The sequence below is a fragment of the Lepisma saccharinum genome, chromosome 26 (assembly GCF_977018435.1).
Source record: "Lepisma saccharinum chromosome 26, izLepSacc3.1, whole genome shotgun sequence".
NCBI classification, from domain to species: domain Eukaryota; kingdom Metazoa; phylum Arthropoda; class Insecta; order Zygentoma; family Lepismatidae; genus Lepisma; species Lepisma saccharinum.
In genome coordinates, this window is record NC_139254.1 from 46,794,672 (window position 1) to 46,819,182 (window position 24,511).

The following is a 24,511-nucleotide window of genomic DNA, read 5'->3' on the forward strand; positions in this document are numbered from 1 at the left end:
CGAGTCAGTCTTGACCCGCGTATCAAACTAGACGCCAGAGTGGAGAGAGTTAAAAGTGCAGCGAACAAGACTATTCTATTGATTGATTGATTGATTGAATTGGTGTTTTAAGTCCACTTTATGCACAGTAAGGCTAATCGGGATTGGGCCTACAGATTAAAGTGGGATCCGAACAACAATGTGCCTCCACCGGGAATCAAACCCGGGACACATTGATTACAAGCGACGACGCTACTACTGCAACGCTGAAGGCCCGTATTTTCCTATTGTTCTCTATTTTGTGTGGGGGCAAAATTTAAATTTGGTATTAAAACATTAGCTTCGACAAATTTATATCTTTGCAGACAAACGGCTTACAGTGTTTCTGCAGCACAAACAACAAACTGGTTTTGTCGCGCCGGAAGAACCGCCGTTTCCAAACTGTTGTGTCATCATGATTTTATCTGGATTTGAGCAAGGTTCACACACGTGCGTTAATAATAAGTGTCTGGGAAAGTGGAAACGTATATTCTGGAAGAAAAAAATCTTCCTCATTAAACACTACCTTCAAAGTTGGTCCTGCCATAAAATTTATTACCTTGCGAAAAAGACCCATAATTGCGTTTACTTTTATAGAAGAAAGAAGGCCTTGACCGAGAACACAACACAGGTGGAGATTGTATCAATAACACGAGGAGAGCATGCAAACATTTTGGCTTTAGCATACACTCTCCTGTACACTCTGTCCCAAGTATCTCTGGAGGAAGCGAACGAATACAAGTCTGCGCAAGTAGTAACGCGAGACGGCTCCACCAATGAACACGTTAGAGGAACGGGATTGCATGTAGAGGGGGAAAGCCACTGAAGTTACCAGCCTTTGCAGCAGCTTGTACACCTTTGCTCTGCCCACCCCCACCACCTCTCTGACGCTAAGCGCGGCCTTGTTAGCCTGGTCAGGGTACGTGTACCCAATGCCTGATTAAATGTGAGTGACGCCCTTGGCTGAAGCGTTTGTTTTCGTTTCACCGTCGACGAGAAGGCTTCCCCATTGGCAACGTTGTAACTTTGTGACCCTGTAATAAAAGGGTTTTAGGTTCGACACCCGGTGGACGTACATTGTGACTCGGATATTAGTTTAAACTGTAGCTCGAGTCCCGATTAGGCTGTACGTGCATAAAGTGGATTAAAACAAATTTTCATTATCAAGGAAAAAAGGAGGTTAAATTTCCATGGCAAAGGATGATTTTTGACCACTTCTTAATAAATGAAGATGACAGGGGGAAAACCCGATAAATCACATTTAATCAATTTACTGTAGTTCTGTTCTTACAGATGACAAACCAAGTAAGACCAGAAAAATGTGGAAGTTTAAAAATGATATAAAATTGGAAAGTATTGAGTCGAAACTTTGAATGCCTTCTCCTGTGAAGTAACGTAAAATCTGAGTTATCAGGTTCTTCTCTTAGACTCTTCAAATGTATTTTCCACATTTTTCACAAGATCTTCAAAATGTCAAATTCAAACACGATGCTTGTATTGCTTCCCCATATAGTCTGCTACTTTCCTTATGGAACGTAAGTTTCCGTACTAATTATTTTAAATTTGAAGTCCTACGTACGAAGATTAGCCACTAAATACCGATCGGTGCAGCAATATAGTCAAAAGATATTTGAGTTTCAGTTCCGTTTGAAGTCCACTTTTATGCACATATAGGCTAATCGCGACTGGACCTGTAGTTTAAAGTGCGATCCAAACCACTGTGCAATGTGCCCCCACCGGGTTTCGAACCCGGAAACCCTTGATTGTGAGATGATGACGTTACCGCTACGTCTTTAGAGACAAGAGGAAATGTACGTATAAACATCGCTTTAGACGAAAGCATTTTCCTTAGAATTTTTCTTATCATTTCCGTCATGACCAAAAAGCTACCGTGTAAAGCGAAAAATCTTATGGCATTTCAGATGCCATGGCATATTTCATGGAATTTCTCAAGGATAGAACACGTCCTATTTCCGTAGCATTTTTCGTAGCATAACCAATCAGAAGCGACCTCTAGGTCACGAGTGCAGTTGTAATGGCGGCCGCGTGAGATGTTGTAAACAATGTATCACCTCGTATTTTTAAAAGCCGATAACTATTCAACCGAGAGGAATAACGTTTCCTGTAAAACGTTATTAGGTACAAAACAATGGCGCTGCTTAAATACATACTTTACAACGTTTACTGTACACGTATGGAAGAATATTTTAGTTGTTTCAATTGTAAACACCGTGCACTCAGCATAGATGGTGTAAGTCGACGTGCATTTCATGTTGTATCCGAAAGGTTACATAAAATGCTTACGTGTAACGTACTATCTGCTATAAGATTTTTGGAAGCATTTGCATAGCATTTATGCTATGCGTCTTCTAATGCTTGCTTAAGGGTCAATGCATGTATTTGGTTGAGACAGAAGGCTAGTGGCTTTTATGATACGAGTATCGGAGGGCCTCCCCCATGGCGCAGTGGTAGCGTCATTGCCTTGTAATCAAGGGGTCCCGGGTTCGATACCCGGTGGAGGCACAAGTGGTTCGGATTCCACTTTAAACTGTAGGTCCAGTCCCGATTAGCCTTACTGCGCATAAAGTGGACTTAAAACACCAAATCAAACCAAATCAAACCAAAACGAGTATCGGACAACTGGTAAGACGAGATGATAAACTAATGTTACTAATAATTATGTTGAGAAATATAAGATTATATAAATGTACTTGTAATAGTAAGTTATTTGCAAGTTTGTGTAGTTAAAGATGTACTATATAGCCACTTCCGACCTATTCGGTTGTTGTCTTATTGGCATTCAGTTCTGGTGTAAATAGCTGGAATTAAATATCAATTAGAATATACTGCTTGTTTAATGCTTACTGATGATCAAGTGAGAACTTGAGTTTATCCGAAAGGGGATCGAGGTTAGAACAATATTCAGGAAGAACTCCTTTGTAAGTGTAGTACTTGTCCAGCTTTGCCTTTGACTCTTCCAAACTGTATTTTCGACCTCGTAGGAAGTTCAGAAGCATGCTGTTCTCTGGAAAAGTAAACATAACCAACTTCAATACAGGTATTTGCATATTTGTAGTCATGTATAATTAGATATTATGTAATGTTATATAATATGTATCCACGTAAGCAACTCAAGTATAACTTTGAATTCATAAAAAGGGAACGATGAATACATTGTCAACTTTGCGAAATGCGTCTTTTTAAACCATGCATTGTGTGAATTTGTTGTGCATACTTCACAAATGTAGTAATCTAAAGAACAATCAAATTTTGGACGGCATAATTGTCAGTCTGTAAAGTTCGATATCAAGTTAATTAGAGCCATTTTTTTCTTATTTTTGACAAAATAAACCAAACGAAATGGTTGATTGATTGAGTTGGTGCTTTAAGTTTAACTTATGCTCAATAAGGCTAATCGGGACTGAACCTACAGTTTAAAGTGTGATCCGAACCACTATGTGCCTCCACCGGGTATCGAACCTGGGACCGCTTGATTAAAACGTGACGACGCTACCACTGCGCCATCGGGGAGGCACACCAAGAGAAATGGAAGTAACTTGTTCCTCCTATTTTAATAACATATCGGAAGTAATTTAAGTTCTTCCCACGTTAAACTGTAGGTCCAGAACACATTAGCCTTACTGTGCAAAGAGTGGTCTTAAAACACCAAATCAATCAATCAATGAATAATTTCATGTCTATGCAGAAAGACAGAGAATAGGAACTTTATGACACGGTCAATTCGGACTGTTCTTCCACACCAACTGCTTGTGTCTGAAAATCTGCTGAAGCTACCAAAGCACAATTTGGTAACCTCATAGACATTCCAAAGAAAGTGCTAAATGCATCATGCAATATACCCATAGGAAAATCTTACTGTCCATGTGCAACAATAGTCTGCAACATTGGAACATTTAGACTATTCTGTGATATGTATATTACATATTTTATTTTCCTATACTGATCATTGATGAGCCAATAGTCGGCTAGCATATCTTTGTAAAGCCCGCTTTAGACGAAAACATTTTCCTTAGCATTTTTCTTAACATTTATGCCATGACCAAAATGCTACCGTGTAAAGTTAGAAGTGTTATGGCATTTCAGATGCCATGGCATATTTCATGGCATTTCTCAAGGAAAGAACCGGCTCTATTTCCGTAGCATTTGTCGTAGCATAACAGTAGGTGGAATGGGCGATCCTAGAACTACCCTTTGACCTACTTTTCGCGCGCAGTGTTGCCAGCTGCTTACTCGAAAAAATCACCAAGGTTTTTGTTTTTGGGTCTAACGTAACCTAAAGCAAGGAGGTGGCAACCTTGCTTGAGGTATTTTCTCGCAGTGTTGCCAACTCCTCACTCGAAAAAATCACCAAGGTTTTTTTTTTGGCTCTAACCTAGCCTAAAGCAAGGAGCTGACAACCTTGCTTGAGGCTTGCCTTACAGTGCATAAAGCAAGGTTGCCAACCCACTGGTACTTTTGCCATAGCCTTTTACAAGAAAAAAAAAGAGAAAGGGAAGAGTTAAACAACCGACAGCTTACCCACAGCCTTTTTTGGTCTAACCTAACCTAAAGCAAGGAGCTGGCAATTTTGCTTGTGCAATCAACCCGGTTGACCCCCCTCAAGTAAATATCAGCGTTGCTAACTCCTCACTCGAAAAAAAATTCACCAAGATTTGTTTTGGTCTAACCTAACCTAAAGCAAGGAGCTGGCAATTTTGCTTGTGCAATCAACCCGGTTGACCGCCCTCAAGTAAATATCAGCGTTGCTAACTCCTCACTCGAAAAAAAATTCACCAAGATTTGTTTTGGTCTAACCTAACCTAAAGCAAGGAGCTGGCAATTTTGCTTGTGCAATCAACCCGGTTGACCGCCCTCAAGTAAAAATCAGCGTTGCCAACTCCACACTCGAAAAAAAATCACCAAGATTTTTTTTTGGTCTAACCTAACCTAAAGCAAGGAGGTGGCAACTTTGCTTGAGGCTTGCCTTACACCGCATAAAGCAATTTTTGCCAACCTGCACACACTGGGCAAGGAGAGCCGGCACTGCCGTAAAAGAGAGAGAGATGGGTGGATGGTAATATAGTATGTGTGTGCGTGTGTGCGTATAATATGTAGCATTATTAACTAGAGTGTGTTGGCAATTTACTTACAACTAAGAAAAATAGAGATGGCAACGTTGGTGTAAGATGAAGAGAGAGAGAGATTTATGGCTGGCAACAGTAACGAGCGAATGCGCCATATCGTAATTTTCCAACTCCGTATATCGTGACCTTTGTAAACCTCTCTCGGGGGAACGATGTGCCACACGCACGCGCGCGCGCGCCTGTATTGTGACGCAAGCGAACAAACAAAATAATAATTGTTGTTTTTTTAGGATACCTGGCCCCCTATAACCTCGCGAGGGTGCGTGGTGCCCAACACAGTTCTAATGGCCGCGGCTAACAAAGTCATGCCTCCGTAGAGTTTCACGTGTTTTTTTTTTCTCAAACTTCTATGAAACTCTACAGAGGACCTCCGTAATGCATTCAACGTGTACTAACAACTCTAGTGTTATTTGATGTTGTGATATTTTTGGATATAGAGTTTTATTGTGAGATATAGATAAAAATAATTATGTTTATTATAATATTTTCTTGATGAAGATGGAGAATATGTGTGTGTTACAAATAAAGTTGCATGCTTTTTTTTTCTAGTGTGTGTATGTGTTTTTGATGTTTCGACAGCATCTGAAACGATAAAAAAAGAAATTTTATTGTTAATTTTCACGTGTAAAAACAACAACAAATTTTGTGCAAATTCTGATTGTCTCGTGCTATAGTGCAAAAAAGATATTGTAACTGATCTGAACTAGTGAAATTTGTATTGTGCTATTGTAACTGATTGTGCTAGTCCAAAAAATTACTTATTGTGCAAGAAAAGATGTAAAAAACTTGTTAAAACTGCTCTGTGACCCTCTCGTTCTTCACGTCGTAGGCGAAGGACTTCTCTGCAATCAGGATGACGCTGCATAGGGTATCCTCGGGCAAGGCATCGTGGAACTCGCAGACGACCTTGATGTTGGTTCGATCGTTGACCACAACCTTCTTCCTCTTAGATGTGTTGATGACGAACATCGGTCTGCGGATTTTGAATTCGCTGGGGGTGTAGTACATGTCCACGCTTCCCTCGGTCACGCGTTTGTAAGCCGTGTAAGCTTCGTAAAGTTTGAGGTAATCGTCTTTGGCCACGTCGAGGTTGTAATTCTCGCGCGGGAACACTTCGTTGCGTCCATTCTTCAGATAAACGTTCTTGATCTTGCAGTCGTCAAACTTGCTGGAATCTTTTTCCTGATTGTTATTGCGCCCGGTCTGAAAGAGCACTACGACGAAATCTGGCATGTCGAACTGTATGTTGTTGAACTGCGTCGTCACGTCGAATTCCATGTGACTTCCCGACGCCATCTTCTGCACGCACTGGTAACCGTGAAAGTGAATCGGCACCTGCGGACTTTTCAAGATCTCCGCTTTGTACTTGAGGGCGTAGTTCGTTTCGTATTCCACCACCGGCATTCTCAATTCCATGCTCCGGATGACGCACTTGGCTGCTTCGGGTAAAGTGTTGGCTATCGGCGTGGTGGCGTCCGGACCCAAAGTAGCGTATCGCATCAGTGCGTCGTTGTCGTTGGCCGCTCTTCGAAACGTAACGCGCAGTCCCCCCTTCCACATGATCTCCTTGTAGTCCGAGAAGAATCCCGGCAGCAGACGCATGGGAAAGAGTACCGTGTGACTTGTCGTCGATATTTTGGTCCCTGCTTCGAATCCCCCGGCCTGATAGTACGCTGCGTCCGTTTTGGATAATTTCAATGTTCCCACTGCCGTCGACGTGATGCCTGGATAATCTATTCTGTCGATGACGGTGTTGTGTTTCCTCACCTCCACCTGCGAGAACAGGTGAGGTACGAAGTTGTCCACGAGTATCAAGTTTGCTGCTGCGGGAAACGCGTCTCCGCTTTCTTTCTTCACCACGTCGAATTGAAGGTAGAGGTCTGCTCTGTGAGGATGAATGAACCCATCCCCTACGTCCACGTCGTATTCGATCTCCCTGTTTGCCTCGTTCAGATTGGCGAACGTGCGACGGTTGGGAGGGAAAGATTGCAATTCGTAACTTTCGATTTGCTCCATTTTTTTTTTCACTATGTATGTTATTTATTATACGTTGATCTCCACGATGGCAGTGGTCGTTGCACCTGCGAAATCCACCACGTCTCCTTTCTCGTTCGTCACCACCAACTCTATGTCGTCTATGCGGTTGCGACATACTGGAAAATAGATCGGCGAAGAGGGCGTGTAGATGATCGGTTCCATGAATTCGGAACTTGGTTTGAAAGTGGCTATGATTCCCGTCTGCTTGTGACTTCCTAACAATCCGTCCGAGGATTTCGTGATCATACCTTCTGCCACGTTACAGTGTACGTTCAGAGTCTCTATGGCCAAGAATTTAGGAATGTTGGTTGCTGTGTGCTTGATGCCAGCTTCGAGTTTGGTGTCGTTCTCGAAACCTAAAAGTTCTCCCATGGTGCCCAGGTCCACAGTCTCCGTCGCCGACAGGATTTCCACTCTGTGCGTGACCGAATTTTGAGAAAGGTACGTGCCTTTGGGTAATTGAGCTTGCAAAGTGGAAAGATTGTATTGGCCTGGCGTGACGACGATGTGTTCGCTTCCGACGCTAATTTTGTTGTTGTGCTGCGTAACGTTGGGTATGAGGTACATGCTGTAGAATGCACGCAGAGCCACGGATTTAGGATAGACGATGTTGTCGTGCAGCGTGAGTTTCAAGATGGAAGATTCGCTCGTGAGATGGAACACGCCCATCCTAGTGATGCTGTTTGAGGTTCCACAGTACTTTCTGGAAATCCTCGATCGTAGGGTTATTTATTTTAGAGAGAAACGCGAGCACGGAGAGGCAGAGATGACCGCAGTTCACGTCTCCGAAATCTTGAATGCGTTCGTCGTTGTAGTATATGGAGGTTTTGCTTGTTTTCAGATAATGAATTAAATTTGTAGGTGGAACACCTCCGAAAGAATCGAAAACGAATGCTTTATCATCATTTTTGTGGTAACATATCCAATGCGTGCCTGGATTTTCTTGACCGTCCAAGTTGACTACTCCACATTCTCTTCTTTTCACGCTTGAAGGTAACGAGTCGGACATAAAAACTCCTCTGAAGTGTTTGATTTGTAACGGTTCGATCAGAGATTCAATGTCTCGGTTGGTGAGTGCTTCTGTTTCTTTTTTTTAAACTTCTTCATCACGCCCTTTCCTCCTTTCTTCTCCATGGCCAGGTTGTGACGTTTCTGTTCTTCCAATTCCGCTTTGTTCTTCTTCGAGTCGATGACGGTTTTCGCGATGGCGGCACTTCCGCCGGCCAAACTTCCAACGGCCCCCAATGCTGCTAGGATGGCCGGGATGCTGAATATGAAACCTCCGATCTTTTGCTGTTTCCGCGAACGCTGCAATCTTTTCAATTGAGGTGTGCTGAGCAGTAATTTCATTCCGTGTCCTTTCGACAAGCAAGAACGTTTCTTCTCGCGTTGTTTCTTGGTGAGTAACCCATCGAGGGCACCTAGATTTTTAAGATTGGAGTATGGTATCTGGTACACGACACCCTTGGGCTTCATGTTGATGCTCTATGCGTTATTTTCACGGTATGTTATTTATATATATTCTGAGATTTTTTCTTGCGTAGTTTTTTACGGTATGTTATTTATATATTTTCAAGGCCTCGCAGTCGCTACACAAATTCTATTACGTGCTTCGTTTTCTTGCCAAGAAGTTCCTTTGTCCCCTTGTACACGATTCGAGTTTTGTTCTCGATTAAAATAGATAGCTTCTCGTCGGATAACATGTTAGCGTATCGATCTGGTAAAAATAGACTGTATTGTGCGTTGAGCAACAGGCGTACCTTGGGACCATACTGGGTAGAAACGATTGAACCGGAAGTTATCGTGTAAGATTTGTCGACTTCCAATTCCCGAATTTTTACATACTCGACTGACAAATTTAGCATTTGTTTTAATGCTTGGAGATCACTCATTTTTTCAGTTGTCATATCGAAGAAGAGAAAAATTTCAGTGTGTGTGTTAGGGAAATTTAATTGTTTTTTTTTCACGATGTGTGTTATTTATATATACCGAAGATTATTTTTTTCACGATGTGTGTTATTTATATATCAAGTTTTTTTGACATGTATATATATTATTATTATTTTAACAGAGGAAGAAAGTCCGTGCTTCGGAGAACGCGATGATGTGCGTGATGATTTCTTCAGTTTCCTGCATAGACTTGTACCAATCATCAGTATAACGTCTTCTTCCCTGCATTGCCTCGTGCAGTTCGTCCGACCTCTCGTTTAATTTTTCCCCCGCGGCCGAAAGCAGAATGTTGAGATCACCACACCTCAGGCCGCTGATCTCCCGAAGATGGTCCTTGAGAACCATTTCACAAGGGATGCGAAATTCCGGCGTCGTTCTTGCCATGATTACAAGTTTATTAACATCTCCGTTAACTACCTTTTTGAATATTTTAGATAGTAGTTCGTGCGGCAAATCAGTTATGCAAGCCATGTTGTTTTTTTTACTGGATGTTATTTATATACCCCACCCCAATTTTTGTTTTGTGTTCATGGCGATGGTGGTACCCAGTGCGGCGACCCGTTCACCCAGCGATGCGTCTCTGCTCACGAACCTTTCGAAAGCTGCGTGCTCTAACTTTCTGTCTGCTTCGTGACGTGCATCCAGATCCGTCTGCGTGGTGTTGTAGGCGATGTCGTGATCTTTGCATGCGGCGTCCAACGGATTCACACCCTTGTCTCCTCTCTCCAATCTTTTCTCGAGTTTGGTACCCGGTCCGCAGTACTGGTAGCCAGGTAGATGCATCTCGAAAGGTAACTTGTTGATGATGTCGTTTACGAGTCCCTTTCCTTCGGCCACGTTCCAGAATTTCGGAGGCAGCGTGTTGATGATTTTGATGAGGTAACCTATGCCCTTGTCGTCGTTCACGATGAAGTTGGAAAGTTTCGTGCTGATCATGTCCACGATGCCAACCTTCTCGTTGTAGAAATTACGGTTGCCTGCATTCTCTTCGCCGGCTATCACCAACAATCGGTCCACGAGTTTCCTCACGTCGTCCACCCAAACGAATTCTTTGGGTAACGTGTTGTAGCGTTTGACCCCGCTGCCTGTTTTGACCTGGTTCCAAATCGGTTTGATGAGATTCCTGTACTTCTCGCCGCTGCTCGATTTCACCCTATTCTGCGAGGCGTCGTTGTTTTGGTACAAGGCATCCGTCATGATCAGAATTTCCTTGTAACTTTGATAATCTTCGTCGGTGTAATCTTTCGGCTGCTTTTTCGCGACGAGTTCCCACAGTCCAACCGTACCCGGATACCTGTTCCAACTATCCTTGTCGCCTAAATTGACTTTAATGTCGTTGCCTTCGAAGGTCACCTTCGATTTCCCTATCTTCCACACCACACCGCCGCCTTCGCTGGTTTCCATGCTGGGATACAATCCGAACACTTCATCCTTGTCGAATTTCCCCGTGCTCAGGTAGTCTCGTGCCAAAGGTCCCAACTCGATCTTATCCGAAGACGACGACGTGCTGCCTATGGCTCGACGTCGTGCAGGTGCATCCTTCAGTTCGAACGGTGTCGAAGGAATGCTCGAAATGGGCGTGGGTACGGTGTAACTTTTAGCTGCGAGCGGTACGAGTTCATTAATCAAATTTTTATTTTGTTCCGTGACACTTTTAATTTCTTTACCTAGACCGCTGATGGCATCGATCACGGGTTGATCCTGACGTTTCTTCTCTTCGTAGAATCCGCGATTCTCGGATTTCCAACCTTTGAAGCGTTTCGCGAGGTAATCGCGAAGCTTGAGATTTTCGTCTTCGATTTTTTCGTTTCGTCATGACGTTATTTATATACGTCGTTTCTCACAACGTTGCAACGTTTAGAAAGTCGTTGATTTTGTTTCTGTATTTTCCGTCGTTGGGTTTCCTCGTCATGTCGATCGTCGCGAATCCGAAATCGTCACCGTTCCAGCAAGTAGAGCAGCCTTCCGAAAATTGATTGTAGTTCATGTCTCCGCCTACGTAGTCATCGTACGCGTGCTTGAGGTTGGTGTGATCTTGACGAAACAAACATATAAAATTAGCGTTGTCGCGTACTAACTGTTTTGGAATTTTGGAAAACGTTTGAGCTAGGTAAAAACAATCCATTCCTTTGTGACGACCTTGCGTGAAAAAGTTGCGAATTTCATTTTGATTTTCCAGGATGGCGTCGTCGAACACGACGACTGAATTTTCACGACAATCGTCGAGTGGTTTTATTTCCGAGGCGAACGTTGCAATGTCCAGACCATCGTACAGTTTCATCAGTTGCTGGTATTTGGATTGCTCCAAACTTTTCGAGAACACGTACAGGTGCCTGTTCTTCCAATTTAACCAATTCGGTGCGAGGAGAAAATTGTCCACGAGCAGTGTCGTTTTCCCACACCCCGAAGGACCTACGATCAGACAGCGGATGCTGTCGGGAAGCAACTTGCCGTTCTTTTTTTTTCTCGTTTGACTTTCCGGATCCGGTAGACGCTTCACCACGTTCCACGTACTTACAAGATCACTTCGTTCGCGTCGATCCAACTCTTTTCTGGAAGTCCCAGCCATTTGACAAACAGTTTGTCACCTTTCCTATGCAATACTTTCTCGATGAGGTACGTGTCAGGGTGTTTTGTTTTAGAGAGTTCCTCTTCGTAAAATCTTCCTTTCAAAATCTCGCCGCTACTATCTTTTATTATATACGTGTGTCGGTTTCCGGGTAAAACTCGAACCACCGCAAAAAGTTCCGTGCTCCAATTTTTTGTAAATCCCTTCTCGAAGGTGCGTTTGAATTTGCTGATCCTCACCTGGTCTCCAATTTTGTATTTAGCTTTTTTTGTCGTGGGTGTGTACTTTGGACAGTAAACGGTAGAAATTAAACGCTGCTCGTCGGACTTGGTAACGTCAACTGGCTTCATGCCTATTGTTCTGTGTACTGTATCATTATAGGTGTCAACGAGTTCCGGCAGGATGTCGACCCATTTGTAATTTCCCCGAAGCGTGAATCGTTTCCACATGTGTGTTTTCAAGGTTCGATTGAATCTTTCCACGATGCTGGCTTTGATGTGACTGAAGCTCGAATAATGTCGAATGCCATGTTTTTGAATAAACTTTTGGAATACGGCGTTGTAAAATTCTTTACCGTTGTCCGTTTGCAGAAACCGTGGTCGTCTGCCGCCGCTTTCGCGAAAAATTAATTTGAATGCTTCCGTGACGCACGTTCCCGTTTTCGCCTTCAAAGGTAGAGCCCATGCGAATTTCGAAAACGTGTCTATGACGGTGAGGAGGTACTTGTTGCCCTTGTTCAATTTATGTACGTTTTTCAAATTGCCGCTACTCATCTCCACGAGGTCGCTTTGCCAGAGGTCGTCGATGCCCTTGGTTACCACAGCCAAACGTTCGTAGTTGCGGCGTGCAGATTTATGCAATTCTTCGACGATGGCTTGCCTAGACATTTTTTTAAAGATTACGTTTCAAGAGAAGCACAAGCGTGATGGGATTCAAAGAGGGTGGCACTTCGCTCGTGTTTTGAATGATCAGCTTATCGCCGGCACTCACGTCGAAAACGGTGAGATCTTCGTCTTCGTGTATTTCATATATGTTGCGCGTTTCGTTCCAACGTGCCAGAGGAATGTTTCCTGCTTTCTGGACACCACGATTCGATATCAAAGTCATGGTGGGAACGCTAGCTTTTCTACCGTGAGACCAGTACGAAAATTCGTTTATCTGAATCGTGCCATCGAGGAGAAACTTGTAGTACGGATGATAAGGATGCAACATGTACAGTTTGTTACCTTCGACGAACGTGGAGATTCTCTGTTGATTGGGTACGCTGTTGATTTCGATGGCTTGCAGAGAATGCAGTTTAGCGAATTTAGTATCGATGCTAACGAGGTTGCTGTGAAGCTGACCCAGTGTGTTTTGTACGGGCACCAAATGCTCGACTATGGTATCCGTTACGGTAGAAAATGACGGTTTGATTTTCACTTCCACGTTCAACTGCTTGTAGCTTTCGTTGAGTTCTTGCAACTTGGCACCGAAAGAAGCCAGCGTCGATTCCTGCGTGGATTCCAGCACTCCAAGTAGTCCAGTTTAGAGAGTTCAACGCCTTCTTTTGGGGCTCGGTGGGGCTCGCAGTGTTGCCAACCGCTTATTCGAAAAAATCACCAAGGTTTTTGGTCTAACCTAACCTAAAACAGCAAGGAGTTGGCAATTTTGCTTGAGAGTTCACAAACCGGAAGTTGGGGGCTCGGTGGGGCTTGCAGTGTTGCCAACTTCTTACTCGAAAAAATCACCAAGGTTTTTTTTGGTCTAACCTAACCTAAAGCAAGGAGCTGGCAATCTTGCTTGAGAGTTCTGCAACCGGAAGTGGGGCTCGCAGTGTTGCCAACACCTACTTGAAAAAAAAAATCACCAAGGTTTTTCTTGGTCTAACCTAGCCTAAAGCAAGGAGCTGGCAATCTTGCTTGAGACTTGCGTTACAGTGCATAAAGCAAGGTTGCCAACCTACTGGTACTTTTGCCATAGCCTTTTACAAAAAAGAGAGAGAAAAGAGGGAGGGAAGAGTTAAACGGCCGACAGCCTACCTACAGCTTTTTTCTGTCTAACCTAACCTAAAGCAAGGGGCTGGCAACTTTGCTTGAGGTTTGCTTTACAGTGCATAAAGCAATTTTTGCCAACCTACATATACTAAACAAAGAGAGCCGGCACTGCCGTAAAAGAGAGAGATGGATGGATGGGAACACTACACGGGTTCAACGTCATCAAATAAAAATCGCCTTAATGGTTTTTTTCTTGTAAGGTACAATCTCTATTTTCTCGCGGTGTTACCAACTCCTACCTACACTTTTTTTTAGTTGGCAAGGGCTAGAGAGAGAGAAAAACTTATAGCTGGGAACGGTAATGAGCGAATGCGCCATATCGTAATTTTCCAACTCCCCGGGGGCCAATGTTTGTATATCGCGACCTTTGTAAACCTCTCTCTCTCGGGGGGAAACGATGTGCCTCGCACACACACACACACACACACACGCACACACACGCACGCGCGCGCGCGCGTATGTATTGTAACACAAACAAACAAATAATAATTGTTGTTTTTTAGAATGCCTGGCCCCTATAACCTCGCCAGGGTGCGTGGTGCCCAACCAAAAATGTAAAAGTTTTCTAATGGCTGCGGTTATAGATTACCGCACCTCTGTAGAGTTTTACGTGTTTTTTTTTTCCCCCAAACTTCCATGAAACCCTACAGAGGACCTCCGTAATGCATGCAACGTGTACTAACGACTCTAGTGTTATTTGATGTTGTGATATTTTTGGATATAGAGTTTTATTGTGAGATATAGATAAAAATAATTATGTTTATTATAATATTTTCTTGATGAATATGGAGAATATGTGTGTGTTACAAATAAAGTTGCATGCTTTTTTCTAGTGTGTGTGTATGTGTTTTTGATGTTTCGACAGCATCTGAAACGATAAAAAAAAGAAATTTTATTGTTAATTTTCACGTGTAAAAACAACAACAAATTTTTTTGTGCAAATTTTCTGATTGTCTCGTGCTATAGTGATGAAAAAGATATTGTAACTGATAACTAATGAAATTAACATTGTAACTGATCTGAACTAGTGAAATTCGTATTGTGCCATTGTAACTGATTGTGCTAGTGCAGAAAATTTCTTATTGTGCGAGAAAAGATGTTAAAAACCTGGTTAAAACTGCTCTGTGACCCTCTCGTTCTTCACGTCGTAGGCGAAGGACTTCTCTGCAATCAGGATGACACTGCATAGGGTATCCTCGGGCAAGGCATCGTGGAACTCGCAGACGACCTTGATGTTGGTTCGATCGTTGACCACAACCTTCTTCCTCTTAGATGTGTTGATGACGAACATCGGCCTGCGGATTTTGAACTCGCTGGGGGTGTAGTACATGTCCACGCTTCCCTCGGTCACGCGTTTGTAAGCCGTGTAAGCTTCGTAAAGTTTGAGGTAATCGTTTTTGGTCATGTCGAGGTTGTAATTCTCGCGCGGGAACACTTCGTTCCTGCCATTCTTCAGATAAACGTTCTTGATCTTGCAGTCGTCGAACTTGCTGGAATCTTTTTCCTGATTGTTATTGCGCCCGGTCTGAAAGAGCACTACGACGAAATCTGGCATGTCGAACTGTATGTTGTTGAACTGAGTCGTCACGTCGAATTCCATGTGACTTCCCGACGCCATCTTCTGCACGCACTGGTAACCGTGAAAGTGAATCGGCACCTGCGGACTTTTCAAGATCTCCGCTTTGTACTTGAGGGCGTAGTTCGTTTCGTATTCCACCACCGGCATTCTCAATTCCATGCTCCGGATGACGCACTTGGCTGCTTCGGGTAAAGTGTTGGCTATCGGCGTGGTGGCGTCCGGACCCAAAGTAGAGTATCGCATCAGTGCGTCGTTGTCGTTGGCCGCTCTTCGAAACGTAACGCGCAGTCCTCCCTTCCACATGATCTCCTTGTAGTCCGAGAAGAAACCCGGCAGCAGACGCATGGGAAAGAGCACCGTGTGACTTCTCGTCGATATTTTGGTTCCTGCTTCGAATCCCCCGGCCTGATAGTACGCTGCGTCCGTTTTGGATAATTTCAATGTTCCCACTGCCGTCGACGTGATGCCTGGATAATCTATTCTGTCGATGACGGTGTTGTGTTTCCTCACCTCCACCTGCGAGAACAGGTGAGGCACGAAGTTGTCCACGAGTATCAAGTTTGCTGCTGCGGGAAACGCGTCTCCGCTTTCTTTCTTCACCACGTCGAATTGAAGGTAGAGGTCTGCTCTGTGAGGATGAATGAACCCATCCCCTACGTCCACGTCGTATTCGATCTCCCTGTTTGCCTCGTTCAGATTGGCGAACGTGCGACGGTTGGGAGGGAAAGATTGCAATTCGTAACTTTCGATTTGCTCCATTTTTTTTTCACTATGTATGTTATTTATTATACGTTGATCTCCACGATGGCAGTGGTCGTTGCACCTGCGAAATCCACCACGTCTCCTTTCTCGTTCGTCACCACCAACTCTATGTCGTCTATGCGGTTGCGACATACTGGAAAATAGATCGGCGAAGAGGGCGTGTAGATGATCGGTTCCATGAATTCGGAACTTGGTTTGAAAGTGGCTATGATTCCCGTCTGCTTGTGACTTCCTAACAATCCGTCCGAGGATTTCGTGATCATTCCTTCTGCCACGTTACAGTGTACGTTCAGAGTCTCTATGGCCAAGAATTTAGGAATGTTGGTTGCTGTGTGCTTGATGCCAGCTTCGAGTTTGGTGTCGTTCTCGAAACCTAAAAGTTCTCCCATGGTGCCCAGGTCCACGGTCTCCGTCGCGGATAGGATTTCCACTCTGTGCGTGACCGAATTTTGAGAAAGGTACTTGGGTAATTGAGCTTGCAAAGTGGAAAGATTGTATTGTCCTGGCGTGACGACGATGTGTTCGCTTCCGACGCTAATTTTGTTGTTGTGGTGGGTGACGTTAGGTATGAGGTACATGCTGTAGAATGCACGCAGAGCCACGGATTTAGGATAGACGATGTCGTCGTGCAGCGTGAGTTTCAAGATTGAAGATTCGCTCGTGAGATGGAACACGCCCATCCTAGTGATGCTGTTTGAGGTTCCACAGTACTTTCTGGAAATCTTCGATCGTAGGGTTATTTATTTTAGAGAGAAACGTGAGTACGGAGAGGCAGAGATGACCGCAGTTCACGTCTCCGAAATCTTGAATGCGTTCGTCGTTGTAGTATATGGAGGTTTTGTTCGTTTTCAGATAATAAACTAAATTTGTAGGCGGAACACCTCCGAAAGAATCGAAAACGAATGCTTTATCATTATCGTTTTTGTGGTAACATATCCAATGCGTGCCTAGATTTTCTTGACCGTCCAAGTTGACTACTCCGCATTCTCTTCTTTTGACGTTTGAAGGTAACGAGTCGGACATAAAAACTCCTCTGAAGTGTTTGATTTGTAACGGTTTGATCAGAGATTCAATGTCTCGGTTGGTGAGTGCTTCTGTTTCTTTTTTTTATATTTCTTCAAAGCATTGAGGTTGCTTTTTTGTTTTTTGGTTATACCCTTCCCCTTCTTCTCCATGGCCAGGTTGTGACGTTTCTGTTCTTCCAATTCCGCCTTGTTCTTCTTCGAGTCGATGACGGTTTTCGCGATGGCGGCACTTCCGCCGGCCAAACTTCCAACGGCCCCCAATGCTGCCAGGATGGCCGGGATGCTGAATATGAAACCTCCGATCTTTTGCTGTTTCCGCGAACGTTGCAACCGTCTCAATTGAGGTGTGCTGAGCAGTAATTTCATTCCATGTCCTTTCGACAAGCAAGAACGTTTCTTCTCGCGTTGTTTCTTGGTGAGTAACCCATCGAGGGCACCTAGATTTTTAAGATTGGAGTATGGTATCTGGTACACGACACCCTTGGGCTTCATGTTGATGCTCTATGTGTTATTTTCACGGTATGTTATTTATATATATTCTGAGATTTTTTCTTGCGTAGTTTTTTACGGTATGTTATTTATATATTTTCAAAGCCTCGCAGTCGCTACACAAATTCTATTACGTACTTCGTTTTCTTGCCAAGAAGTTCCTTTGCCCCCTTGTACACGATTCGAGTTTTGTTCTCGATTAAAATAGATAGCTTCTCGTCGCATAACATGTTAGCGTATCGATCTGGTAAAAATAGACTGTATTGTGCGTTGAGCAACAGGCGTACCTTGGGACCATACTGGGTAGAAACGATTGAACCGGAAGTTATCGTGTAAGATTTGTCGACTTCCAATTCCTGAATTTTTACATACTCGACTGACAAATTTAGCATTTGTTTTAATGTTTGGAGATCACTTATTTTTTCGGTCGTCATATCAAAGAATTTCAGAGTGTTAGAGAGAAATTTAATTGTTTTTCACGATGTGTGTTATTTATATATACCGAAGATTATTTTTTATGATGTGTGTTATTTATATATCAAGTTTTTTTGACACGTATATATTATTATTTTTTTAACGGAGGAAGAAAGTTCGTGCTTCGGAAAACGCGAGGATGTGCGTAGTGATATCTTCCTTCTCCTGCATAGACTTGTACCAATCATCAGTATACTGTCTTCTTCCCTGCATCGCCTCGTTTAGTTCGTCCGACCTCTCCTCCAATTTCTCCCCTGCAGCCGAAAGCAGAATGTTGAGATCACCGCACCTCAGACCGCTGATCTCCCGAAGAAGGTCCTTGAGAACTATTTCACAAGGGATGCGAAATTCCGGCATCGTTTTTGCTATGATTACAAGTTTATTAATATCTCCGTTTACTACTTTCTTGAATATTTTAGATAGTAGCTCGGGTGGCAAATTAGTTATGTAATCCATGTTGTTTTTTTACTGTATGTTATTTATATACCCCACCCCAATTTTTGTTTCGTGTTCATGGCGATGGTGGTGCCTAGTGCGGCGACCCGTTCACCCAACGATGCGTCTCTACTCACGAATCTTTCGAAAGCTGCGTGCTCTAACTTTCTGTCTGCTTCGTGACGTGCGTCCAGATCCGTCTGCGTGGTGTTGTAGGCGATGTCGTGATCTTTGCATGCGGCGTCCAACGGATTCACACCCTTGTCTCCTCTCTCCAATCTTTTCTTGAGTTTGGTGCCCGGTCCGCAGTACTGGTAGCCAGGTAGATGCATCTCGAAAGGTAACTTGTTGATGATGTCGTTCACGAGTCCCTTTCCTTCGGCCACGTTCCAAAATTTCGGAGGCAGCGTGTTGATGATTTTGATCAGGTAACCTATGCCCTTGTCGTTGTTCACGATGAAGTTGGAAAGTTTCGTGCTGATCATGTCCACGATGCCAACCTTCTCGTTGTAGAAATTACGGTTGCCTGCATTCTCTTCGCCGGCTATCACCAACAATCGGTCCACGAGTTTCCTCACGTCGTCCACCCAAACGAATTCTTTGGGTAACGTGTTGTAGCGTTTCACGCCGCTGCCCGTTTTGACCTGGTTCCAAATCGGTTTGATGAGATTCCTGTACTTCTCGCCGCTGCTCGATTTCACCCTATTCTGCGAGGCGTCGTTGTTCTGGTACAAGGCATCCGTCATGATCAGAATTTCCTTGTAACTCTGGTAATCTTCGTCGGTGTAATCTTTCGGCTGCTTTTTGGCGACGAGTTCCCACAGTCCAACCGTACCCGGATACCTGTTCCAACTATCCTTGTCGCCTAAATTGACTTTAATGTCGTTGCCTTCGAAGGTCACCTTCGATTTTCCAATCTTCCACACCACACCGCCGCCTTCGCTGGTTTCCATGCTGGGATACAATCCGAACACTTCATCCTTGTCGAATTTCCCCGTGCTCAGGTAGTCTCGTGCCAAAGGTCCCAACTCGATTTTATCCGAAGACGACGACGTGCTGCCTATGGCTCGACGTCGTGCCGGTGCATCCTTCAGTTCGAACGGCGTCGAAGGAATGCTCGAAATAGGCGTGGGTACGGCGTAACTTTTAGCTGCGAGCGGTACGAGTTCATTAATCAAATTTTTATTTTGTTCCGTGACACTTTTAATTTCTTTACCTAGACTGCTGATGGCATCGATCACGGGTTGATCCTGACGTTTCTTCTCTTCGTAGAATCCGCGATTCTCGGATTTCCAACCTTTGAAGCGTTTCGCGAGGTAATCGCGAAGCTTGAGATTTTCGTCTTCGATTTTTCGTTTCGTCATGACGTTATTTATATACGTCGTTTCTCACAACGTTGCAACGTTTAGAAAATCGTTGATTTTGTTTCTGTATTTTCCGTCGTTGGGTTTTCTCGTCATGTCGATCGTCGCGAATCCGAAATCGTCACCATTCCAGCAAGTAGAGCAGCCTTCCGAAAATTGATTGTAGTTCATGTCTCCGCCTACGTAGTCATCGTACGCGTGCTTGAGGTTGGTGTGATCTTGACGAAACAAACATATGAAATTAGCGTTGTCGCGTATTAACTGTTTTGGAATTTTGGAAAACGTTTGAGCTAGGTAAAAACAATCCATTCCTTTGTGACGACCTTGCGTGAAAAAGTTGCGAATTTCATTTTGATTTTCCAGGATGGCGTCGTCGAACACGACGACTGAATTTTCACGACAATCGTCGAGTGGTTTTATTTCCGAAGCAAACGTTGCAATGTCCAGACCATCGTACAGTTTCATCAGTTGTTGGTATTTGGATTGCTCCAAACTTTTCGAGAACACGTACAGGTGCCTGTTCTTCCAATCTAACCAATTCGGTGCGAGGAGAAAATTGTCCACGAGCAGTGTCGTTTTCCCACACCCCGAAGGACCTACGATCAGACAGCGGATGCTGTCGGGAAGCAACTCGCCGTTCTTTTCTTTTCTCGTTTGACTTTCCGGATCCGGTAGACGCTTCACCACGTTCCACGTACTCACAAGATCACTTCGTCCGCGTCGATCCAACTCTTTTCCGGAAGTCCCAGCCATTTGACAAACAGTTTGTCACCTTTCCTACGCAATACTTTCTCGATGAGGTACGTGTCAGGGTGTTTCGTTTTAGAGAGTTCCTCTTCGTAAAATCTTCCTTTCAAAATCTCGCCGCTACTATCTTTTATTATATACGTGTGTCGGTTTCCAGGTAAAACTCGAACCACCGTAAAGAGTTCCGTGCTCCAATTTTTTGTGAATCCCTTCTCGAAGGTGCGTTTGAATTTGCTGATCCTCACCCGGTCTCCAATTTTGTATTTAGCTTTTTTTGTCGTGGGTGTGTACTTTGGACAGTAAACGGTAGAAATTAAACGCTGCTCGTCGGACTTGGTAACGTCAACTGGCTTCATGCCTATCGTTCTGTGCCGTGTGTGATTATAGGTGTCAACGAGTTCCGGCAGGATGTCGACCCATTTGTAATTTCCCCGAAGCGTGAAGCGTGACCACATGTGTGTTTTCAAGGTTCGATTGAATCTTTCCACGATGCTGGCCTTGATGTGACTGAAGCTCGAATAATGTCGAATCTTGTGTTTTTGAATAAACTTTTGGAATACGGCGTTGTAAAATTCTTTACCGTTGTCTGTTTGCAGAAACCGTGGTCGTCTGCCACCGCTTTCGCGAAAAATTGTCTTGAATGCTTCCGTGACGCATGTCCCCGTTTTCGCCTTCAAAGGTAGAGCCCATGCGAATTTCGAAAACGTGTCTATGACGGTGAGAAGGTACTTGTTGCCCTTGTTCAATTTATGTATGTTTTTCAAATTGCCGCTACTCATCTCCACGAGGTCACTTTGCCAGAGGTCGTCGATGCCCTTGGTTACCACAGCCAAACGTTCGTAGTTGCGGCGTGCAGGTTTATGCAATTCTTCGACGATGGCTTGCCTAGACATTTTTTTAGAGATTACGTTTCAAGAGAAGCACAAGCGTGATGGGATTCAAAGAGGGTGGCACTTCGCTCGTGTTTTGAATGATCAGCTTATCGCCGGCACTCACGTCGAAAACGGTGAGATCTTCGTCTTCGTGTATTTCATATATGTTGCGCGTTTCGTTCCAACGTGCCAGAGGAATGTTTCCTGCTTTCTGGACACCACGATTCGATATCAAAGTCATGGTGGGAACGCTAGCTTTTCTACCGTGAGACCAGTACGAAAATTCGTTTATCTGAATCGTGCCATCGAGGAGAAACTTGTAGTACGGATGATAAGGATGCAACATGTACAGTTTGTTACCTTCGACGAACGTGGAGATTCTTTGTTGATTGGGTATGCTGTTGATTTCGATGGCTTGCAGAGAATGCAGTTTAGCAAATTTAGTATCGACGCTAACGAGGTTGCTGTGAAGCTGACCCAGCGTGTTTTGTACGGGAAACAAATGTTCGACTATGGTATCCGTTACGGTAGAAAATGACGGTTTGATTTTTACTTCCACGTTCAACTGCTTGTAGCTTTCGTTGAGTTCTTGCAACTTGGCACCGAAAGAGGTCAGCGTTGATTCCTGCGTTGATTCCAGCACTCCAACTTGATCTCTGATGTTGACGACAATACTCTGAAGGTTCTCGACTTGATTCAATTTCGAGCTCTTCTCGGTAAGATCGTTCACGATGATTCGCATCTCTGTAAACTGCGTGTGAAGGTCGGCGACGCTCTGGGAAGTGGGCAGCGTCGACACCAGCGAACTAATTTCGACTCGAATCTGTTCCACGTTCGCCGTTTCCGTTTCTAGTCGTTTCAGCATTCGAGATATGTTTCTTTTCAAAGCGTGCAATTCTTTGGAGGTGGGGAGATTGGCCACTTTACTCTCGAGATCGCTTAATGAACTTTTGATGTCGTTCGAATCGGATAGTGCCGTCACCGCCGTTTTCAATTTTTCCAAATCTTCGTTCGAAGGCACGTTTGTCCGTAACGATTCCAAGTCACCCTGTATGTTGTCCAGTACGTGATGAAAATGAGCGAGATTCGTTTCGACGTTTAAATTTTCTAAATATTCGATCTTCTGCTGAACCGTGCTCAACGTGTCTTGAATGCTCGTCAACGCTCTCGCTTCGGCGTGAATATTTTTAATTTCTTCGTTGATCAATTCCAAGGACGCCTGAAGCGTAGCGATGGTGGTTTGAATGTGTTCGAAATCTCGATAGGCCTCCAATTGAATTTTTATGTTCGCGACGCTTTTACCGATGACCTGCAGTTCGTCCGACGATGGTAGGTTCGTCATTGTATCTTCCAAAGTCTGCAACTTGGATTTAATTTCTTCCAACGTGCTGGTGAATTCTTCTTGTAATTTGGAAACGACGACATGCAAGCGTTCTACATCAATATCGTTCACCACGGTTTGAAGTTCTGAGAAATTCTTTTCTATTGCGGAAGTTCGTTCTTCGATTTCGAGTTTCAATTTTTCCAAATCTTCATTTTTCGATTGAAATTGCTGTAATTTGGCCAAATCATTTTGAAGCGAATCCACGCTCAACTGTATATTTTGAACGTTGTCGTAAGAAGGTACGTCGACATAATTTTTTATCAGCGTTTTCAGTTCGGAATCGATTTTCAGAATGGGGTCGAGACATTGCGTTTGGAGCGTAGCGATTTCCGACTCTAAACTTTTGTTTAAGGTTTCCTGCAAAGCGATCAAATCGGTCCTCAACTTCTTAACTCGAATGTCCAACATGAGAATCTCTTCTGCGTGGTCCACACGCTTGGTGTTGCCGAAAATGTCGTTAGGCATTTTTGGTTAACGGTTATTTATAATAGGATAGACGATTCGTAATTCTACGAAGAGAGGAATAAGTTTGTCGTAATCTCCGAGGAGTTCCATGTAAAAATAATCTCCTGCAGACACATCGTACGTAATGTTAGAAAGCATCTTGTCGTGCTTGATTCGAAAAATGTTCTTGCCGGTAGAAATTTTGATTTCGCCTGCGTTTTCCGGATTCACGGTGATTTGAAGTTTCCCGTCGATCGGAATTTCGTAGAAATGTAAATTGTTATTAAAAACATAAAACATCTTGCCCACATCGTCATTCAGTTTCGTCCAAATGCTGTTGAGATGAATGATCAACAGACCGTTGAGTTTAGGTAACACGGAAGGTAAGACTTCATGATCTGGTATGGTTTCCATAATGATCTGTTTTTTGAAACCGAACAAATTCATAGGCATGCTGGTTATTTAAGAATACGGTCAAAGTTTTTTGTAATGACAGTCAATGTTTTTTTGTAATAACTAACAACATGATTTTTTTTGTTTTGTTTTTGTTTTTTATGAATCTTCTGTTGAAGGTGGGCATATGTTGCAGGTTTTGCTTTCTGCTAAGCGATAGTGCCCCCACGGCAATGTGTGAATACCACACTCGAGAACGCACCTCTTGTCGTCGTTGGGATCCAGGGCAATTTTTCTAACTTTGTTTGTGGTGATGATATGGCCGACGCTCTGGATGCGTTGTTCTTCTCTTAGAACCGACGACCTGGTCTTGAGGCAATCGACAAAGTCCTCGAATGCGAGATGCTCCCGAACCACCTGTCTGCCGACACCCTTGGCCTTCTTGGTAACGCTGCCCTCGGCTTTGATGGCATAGGCCTTGGCGCGAAGACCTGCAAACTCGAGAATTACATCACCGTCCTTCTCGTCTTTGAGTTTGCCAGGCACTTTTTTGTTTCGGGGCAGGATGCCGTACTGGTTCGGCTGGGGATAGCCCGAGGTGTCGAAGAGGTTAACCAAAAATGGAGCTGTGGCTATATCCCCGTACGCGTCGTCCGTGCGAACGTGGTACACCAAGCTGTCCGTGTCCGTGTAGAGAAGCGAGATGTTGTGGCTATATTGTGGACGTAATATGTCGTAGTACGTCTCGAACATGTGCAGCTTGCTCAGGTCTAATACTGAGGCACCAACATA

General features: G+C 43.9%; 1 protein-coding gene across 2 annotated transcripts in view; it reads right to left on the reverse strand.

The window, feature by feature from the left end:
• The window catches only part of LOC145979335 (alpha-tocopherol transfer protein-like), a 236,394-nt gene that overhangs the window by 19,782 nt on the left and 192,101 nt on the right, over window positions 1-24,511 (reverse strand). Inside the window, exon 3 of one of the 2 annotated variants that reach the window (XM_083112193.1) lies at window positions 2,884-3,043. The exons of the other annotated variant lie outside the window; for it this stretch is intronic. Within the exon in view, the coding sequence (XP_082968319.1) occupies window positions 2,884-3,043 (160 nt within the window). The remainder of the gene's footprint in view (window positions 1-2,883; window positions 3,044-24,511) is intronic. 2 annotated transcript variants of the gene reach the window in all.